This window comes from Cibotium barometz, chromosome 30 (genome assembly GCF_041138505.1).
Source record: "Cibotium barometz isolate CiBa-2024 chromosome 30, ASM4113850v1, whole genome shotgun sequence".
Taxonomy (NCBI): Eukaryota; Viridiplantae; Streptophyta; class Polypodiopsida; order Cyatheales; family Cibotiaceae; genus Cibotium; species Cibotium barometz.
Window position 1 is genome coordinate 10,441,172 of NC_141075.1, and position 7,607 is coordinate 10,448,778.

Here is a 7,607-nt window from a genome sequence, read left to right on the forward strand (position 1 = left end):
GAGAGAGAAATGTAAGAGGACAAGAAAGAGAAAAAAGCAAGAGAAGAGAAACAAGAGAGAAATGTAAGAGGACAAGAAAGAGAAGAGAGAAAAGAGTAAGAGATTGATAAATAAAATAGAAAGGCAGGATATTGGAAGAGAAAAGAAAGAGGACAAGCAAACAAAGTGAACAATAATAGAGAGATCAAAAAAAGAGAGAGACGATAAGAAGAAAGAAACAAAGAAAAGATATAAATAGAGAAGCAAAACAAACTTTTAAGGTTTTTGGAAAAAAAGAGAGAAAGAGATAAGAAATGAAAGAAATAGAAAGAGATAAGAAATAGAAAAGACAAGAGAGAAAAGGAGGACAGAGAGAAGAGAAACTAGAGAGAGAGAGAGAGAGAGAGAGAGAGAGAGAGAGAGAGAGAGAGAGAGAGAGAGAGCTAGCTGTGTAATGTTTATATGAATGTTTTGCAGAGATTTTTGAGCCACGAGCTGAGCTAACTAGATGGACGGTTGAACTTTCTCTACACCCATAACATAAAGATAATTGTACATACTATACTCTACTACTAAAACCTACAAGGTCCATAGTGTGAACCCGACTATATGAACTTGCATTATAACTATGCTAGGACTCTAGTAAACCAAAGTGGCTATCATCTAGATTGTAAACCATTGGCGACATATCAAGCATAATCTCACCAACCAAGCGAATGGCATAAGTGCAGAGATGTTATCCTGGCATGTCATGTATGCAGTAGTTGAGCTCGATATCTCAACAAGGCATGGCTCATGTAACTCTTCCAACTCATTTGAGCTTGATATCTCAACAAGAAGGTATGGCCCATGTAACTCTTCCAACTCAAGGCTTCTCATAGAAAAACACTAAACAAGTGAGTACTCTGTCACATCTCTATCCAGATTAAGGCTTTCAACATAACACTAAACAAATGAGGACTCACAACATAACACTAAACAAGGCATGGCTCTTGTAACTCTTCCAACTCATATATGCACTACTTGAGAATGATATCTCAACAAGTTATGGCCCATGTAACTCTTCCAACTCAGGATTTCTCATAGAAAAACACTAAACAAATGAGGACTTTGCCACATCTCTATCCACATTAAGGCTTTCCTCATAACATAACACTAAACAAATGAGGACTTTGCCCCATCTTTACCCAAATTAGGGATTTCTTGTGACTTATTTTACTCTAAATTACTTATAGGGTAGAGAACTCAAGGCATGGGGCAAGGGTGATGTTGGATAACTTGGACTTGGATCATGCTGGCCAAATACACTCCATCCTTGGAGGCTTGCATTCTCTTGCCATAATTAAAGGGTTCAAAAGTTGTACCGCTTGATTTGTGGTCTTTTCTAGTGGATTCCCCTCCAACGACTTCATCAATGTGTATGTGATCTAAAACCTCATGTTGCAAGAGGAACAGATCAATGAACATCGATGAAGCTACACAAACAATAGGAGAAGGAAAATTTTAAGCGGGTGTGCTAGGACAATTGCCTCTTTCCCTGTCTACCTCTTTCCCAACTCAAGTATACATCGGTTCATGTGCTTCATTGTGTTGCACTAGTTGTGGAAGTTGGGTTCCTTAATTAAATATATAATTGATGTAGTAGTTACCAAATGAACACATGAATTTGAAGAACTCGTGAAACTTAACCACTTGTGTGACTTCCACAACCTCTTCAAGGGGCCACGCGTTAAAGAACTTGTTCCATGCTAGTTCTCTTTTTCCTCCCACCTACACTTTTGCAAGGGTGTAGTAACCTCTCGTTGTTATAAACTCATGATTGGTAGAGCTTTTCTGAAGAAAATGAGCTTTTCATGATTTACTTTTCTTCGTTCATGATGTAGATACTTCTAATTTTTTATAGTTTGTTATTGAATTGACGTGAGGTTTTTTGTAAAACGCTCTAACTCAAGCATTATGTTGCATAGGAGATTAATGCCTTATATTTATTTTATGTTTTCTAAGATCTACGTGTTCAAGATACATGCAAAACAAAGAAGTGAATGAACTGACCATAAAATTTAGAAAAATAACGTAGGCAAGGCATTATTTGCAAAGACAATTTGCAACTTGTTTTACCGTCTTTGTTTGGGACCATATTGAGACTCCCTATGATATATGCTTTGTATGCCATCCTCCACTTGGCCTCAAGAGACTTTACACTCTCTCTATTTCTCTCTCTCTCTCTCTCTCTCTCTCCCCCCCCCCCAATGGGCCCCACTTTAAGTGACATCCACAAGCATGTGTCATTAGGTCGAGGCTAAAGAGTTACACCCTTCCTTTTTACATGAGCTTCATCTACGTATAGAAGTTGGAGCATTACACACAAGGGGGGGTTTAGCCTTCACAAAAAGGGTGAATGGAAATTTCCTATTAAAAGAAGGCAAGGTTTAAAAGAAATCAATTGTGTACCCTTCAAGGGCTGGATGGAAATTTGAGGCCTGCCTCTTGATCCTATGTTGATGCCATACAGAATTTCCTAATTGGGCATAATCCTCTCTTAGCCTACACGAGTGCTCTCTTAGTCATGCCACTAAAGCAAAAGAAACATGTGTATGATCGGGTGCCCGTTTCAGGCCAGTGGAAGAGCTGAAATGTTAATTTGTCAAGCCGACCCATTTATGTATCCGCATGTGTCATGTATGCCAATGGTGGTAGCAGAGGCCCAAGCCTAGTTTTGAAATGACCCAATTTCCCTACAAGGCAGCCTTCGGGCATGTGGCATGGCCCTCACAGTATCACATGGACAAGGATGCCACTCACATATGTCCTTTCCACACGTGCCGGCTTCAGAAGGATGGCATCCACCATTTGCCAAGACCAGCAGCCCACTGTATGGGTAATTCGTGTGGTAGAAGATGTAAGTGCAGGGCATACCCTCTATGCAAACCCTACATGGACATGGATGGAAGCTGATGAGGGTAATCCGTCATTGCCCGGTAAGCTTTGTGAAGACAAACGTAACCAGGTATCATGTTGGGTGAGCTGGACAAATCCTGCAAGCAACTAAGCCCTTCCGTTTACTCTGCTCTCCTGCAGAGCTGCGGGCATGCTGGCTCATTGTCGGATGGCAAAATCATTCATGATCACATCATAAAACATGGGTCTGAGCAGAACACATACGTGCTGAATTGCCTTGGCTACATGTATGGCCATTGTGGAGCACTCCGGGAAGCTTGTGCATTGTTTGTCAACATGCAAAATCGGGATGTTTTCTCATGGAATTTTCTAATCCGAGCATATGCTCAGCATGGGCAGATAAGAGAGGCTCTTCATTTTTTTCACCAAATGCAGCTCAATGGTGTACACCCAGACAGATTCTCTTTCATCAGCATTCTTTCAGCATGTGACAACCAGGCCGAGGGAAAGACGATGCACACCTGCATCATGGAACATGAGTTTGAGAGGGATATTCTTGTTGGAAATGCTCTTGTGAATTTCTATGGCAAATGTGGCAGCTTGGAAGATGCACAAAAGATTTTTAACATGATGATTAGGCGGGATCTAGTCTCATGGAATTCAATAATTACTGTATATGCACAATGTGGAGAGGTAAACATGGCTTTCCTTTTGTTTCAGCAGATGCAACATGATAAGATGAAACCTGACAAGGTCACCTTCATCACCCTTCTGTCTGCATCTGCTGATGAGGCAGCTCTAATTGAAGGCCGATATATACATACACTTGTCGTGGGTAGTGAGTTGGTTACAGATATCACTGTGGGGAATGCTGTTGTCAATATGTATGGTAAGTGTGGTGTCTTGACGGACGCATGGAGCATGTTTGAAAAGATGCCTAGGAAAGATATTATCTCATGGAATGCAATTATTACAGCATACGTGCACAATGGCGAGGGCAACCAGGCCCTTCAACTGTATAGTTGGCTGCAGCAGCTGGAAGGAATGGTGCCCAATAAGGTTTCCTTAATAAGCATTCTCGATGCATGTGCCTGTGAAGGATCTCTAATAGAAGGCAAGAGAATGCATGCACATATTGTGCATGCTTCATTCATCTTAGATATCGTAGTGGGAACGGCAATTGTCCATATGTATGGCAGGTGTAGCAGCTCACAGGATGCACAAAAAGCATTTGACAAGATGCCTGAGCGAAACTTATTTTCTTGGAACACAATAATTGCGGCTCACACCCAATGTGAGCAAGGGATTGAGGCGCTCTGCATGTTCGATAAAATGCAGTGTGAAGGTGTACTGCCTAATCACGTCACGTTTGTCAGCACGATTTCAGCATGTGCCAATCAGGCAACACTCTTGCGAGGAAAGTGTATGCATGCCCTTGTTTTTGCTAGTAATTTCTGGGGAGATGTTGTCATAAGTACATCACTTGTACACATGTATGGTAAGCATGGCCATGTGGAGGATGCACATAGGTTGTTTGAGAAAGTGCTGGTGCCAAATCTAGTCTCATGGAATGCCATAATCACTGTGTATGCTCAGCATGGTCAGTTCAAGAAGGTTCACAAACTCTGCAATCAAATGCAGCAGGAAGGACTGTTTGCAGATAAAGTCACCTTTCTTAGTATTCTTTCTGCATGTGCTGCTCCAGAAGCCTTACCTGTAGGCAAGCAGACACACACTTGCATTGTGGGCAGTACGTACAAGTCTGATGTTTCGGTTGCAAATGCTCTTGTGAACATGTATGGTGAGTGTGGGGCACCCGAAGACGCATGGTGGACATTTGAAAGCATGCTTCAGCGGAGTGTGTTTTCTTGGAATACTTTAATAGGTGCCTATATTCAGAATGGCCAGGGCCTGTCTGCTCTGGAAATCTTTAACAGAATGCAATGGGAAGGCGTAATGCCAGATGAAGTCACCTTCATCAGCATTTTGGGTGCATGCACCATGGAGGTAGCTGTGGGGGAAAGTGTGCTTTTGCATACTTGCTTTGTAGGTAGTGGATTAAAACTGGATGTTGCGTTGGGGTCTGCCTTTATCAACATGTATGGAAAATGCGGTAGAGTCAAGGAGGCACGTAGGATGTTCAACAGAAGTCCCAAGCACGAAGTGGACACATGGAATGCTATGGTATCAGTGTATGCCCAAAGTGGGCAAGGCAAGGAAGCCCTCCATCTCTTTACTGACATGCTGCAGGAAGGGGTTGTGCCAAACGATGTCACCTTTGTCAGTGTTCTGTGCGGGTGCAGTCACGCTGGTCTAATCGTTGAGGGGTGCCATTGTTTCATTTCAATGATTAAAGATCATAGCATTACACCTAAAGTGGAGCATTATAACTGCATGATTGACCTGCTCGGGAGAGCGGGAAAGCTTGATGAGGCAGAGTACTTGGTCAACAAAATGCCCTTTCGACCTATGGTCACTCCTCTGTTGACTTTGCTTGCTGCATGCAGACATGAGGCTGATGTACAGCGAGGGGAACACATTGCAAATCTTGCTTTTAGGGTTGATCCTGATGATCCCACACCCTATGTAATGCTTTGGAATATCTATGCTACAGCTGGCAAGGGTGAGGATGCAGTACATTCAGACGGTTGTATTGAGCAGCATCCGTGCTCAATTGATGTGTTTGATTCTTCAAGGGTGTCATCAGCTGACCACAAGGTTGGGGCTTTTTTGGACAGGACCCACTTCCATGACTTTAAAAAAAATGCATGGTCCTGTTTAGCAGGACCTGTTGATAAGAAGGCTGAACACCATCCTGTATCGTACCTTTCGGAGGACCAATCTCTCTGCAGTGACATTACGCATTTGCGAAGCTTGTAAATTGTCAAGAAATGCCCAGCATCCTTATGAGCCACATGATAGAAACCCAAACAGTGACATCCTTGTCTAGAAAGGGTCCATCTAGGCTTAGAGACCTTAACCTCCTCCTCTACTTATCAGATCAAAACCTGACTCTTGAGATTCTACCTAAAAAAGAAAACTTTCCAAGTCACGGAACTAGTAACTTCAAAGCTGAACAACTTATGAAGTGAAGGAAACTGCAAAATCTAATTCCTAGCAGGATTGCCAAAGATGTGATTTGGAAAATCTTATAAGACGTGGCTTGCCACTAAGGTCCAAGGAGAAGTAAAACTTATTTGAGAGGCTTGAAATTCAATGGACAACATGAATCCTAGACACATACCACAAGAATATAGCCCAATCAATACACTATTATGATAGTCTTGTTCTCTCTCTCTCTCTCTCTCTCTCTCTCTCTCACACACACACACACTCTATGCCTATGTGAATTCTATGTGAACATGCTTCTTAGATGCCTTTTCAAGGGTCCATATGAGCTCATTCTAGGGATGGGGTGTTTTACAACCCTGCAAATGCCAGGATTGGTTTAATAGGATTTTGCATGGACATAAATGGAGGTGAAATAAAAGGGACTTGGCATACGTGAGCCTTTCAATTATGGCAATATAATCGCATAGAAAATGCAGCCATAGGTTGGCAAAAGAGTTGGCAGAGATTGTAGCTCGGCCCGATGGACTCCAATAGATGGCAAGCTAGCTCCTCAATGATAGCAAGGTGGCTATAGGGATCCCTTGATCCTTTGAACTTGGACACTAGCTTGGATATGTGTGAGGCTATAATCCTCGGATGGTCGTGATTGTATTCGTCCCTTATTTCTTTGGGTGGCCAGATCACCATAGGAACAACATCTAGCATTGTTCTTGTTTCATCAGCATTGCCTACATTCAAAGGGTAGTAAAAAATAGGTATGTATACATGGTTTTTAGGAATACACATATCATTTTGTGTATATATACATTTTTACATATGAATATTTCACACACCTACTATAAGTTGACTACATGGTTTTTAGGAATACACATCATTTTGTGTATATATACATTTTTACATATGAATATTTCACACACATACTATAAGTTGACTACACTAGTAAGCTAATAAATAAACACCTCCTATAAATGTAAACATTGTAAATGGACCTTAAAAGAGAGAGAGAGAGAGAGAGAGAGAGAGTGAGAGAGAGAGAGAGAGAACTAGACTATCATAATAGTGTATTGATTAGGCTATATTCGTGTGGTATGTGTCTAGTATTCATATTGTCCATTGGATTTCAACCCTCTCAACTAAGTTTTACTTCTCCTTGGACCTTTGTGGGCGAGCCACGTCTTATAAGATTTTCCCGATCACATCTTTGGCAGTCCTACTAGGAATCTAAGTTTGTAGTTTCCTTCACTTCATAAGTTGTTCAGCTTTGAAGTTATTAGTTCCGTGACTGGGAAAGTTTTCTTTTTTAGGTAGAATCTCAAGAGATAGATTTTGATCTGATAAGTAGAGAAGGAGGTTAAGGTCTCTAAGCCTAGATGGAGCCTTTTTAGCCAAGAATGTCACAATTTGGGTTTCTATTCCGTGGCTCATAAGGATGCTGGGCATTTCTTGACAATTTATCCAAGCTTTCCAAATGCATATTGAGAGGTTTTGTATTCATGATGTTCTTTATTTTCAGTAGATGAGCACCTATGTTTCTCTTCCCTACCTAGTTTACCCTTTCCATTATTATATAAAGGTTTTCTTTAAGAGTGAGGCCCTTGGGCTACAAAACTAAATTGATTTAGAGTAAATATTAAAGAAATGGTTCAACTTTTGTATCT

The 7,607-nt window shown here is 41.3% G+C and overlaps 1 protein-coding gene across 1 annotated transcript; it reads left to right on the top strand.

Moving 5' to 3' along the window:
- Window positions 1-2,301: 2,301 nt before the first annotated feature.
- LOC147621141 (pentatricopeptide repeat-containing protein At5g27110-like) lies at window positions 2,302-6,170 on the top strand. Its single transcript, XM_086823873.1, has one exon. It carries the CDS (start codon window positions 2,992-2,994, stop codon window positions 5,755-5,757), a length of 2,766 nt encoding a protein of 921 aa, XP_086679999.1. The 5' UTR covers window positions 2,302-2,991; the 3' UTR covers window positions 5,758-6,170.
- Window positions 6,171-7,607: the final 1,437 nt, after the last annotated feature.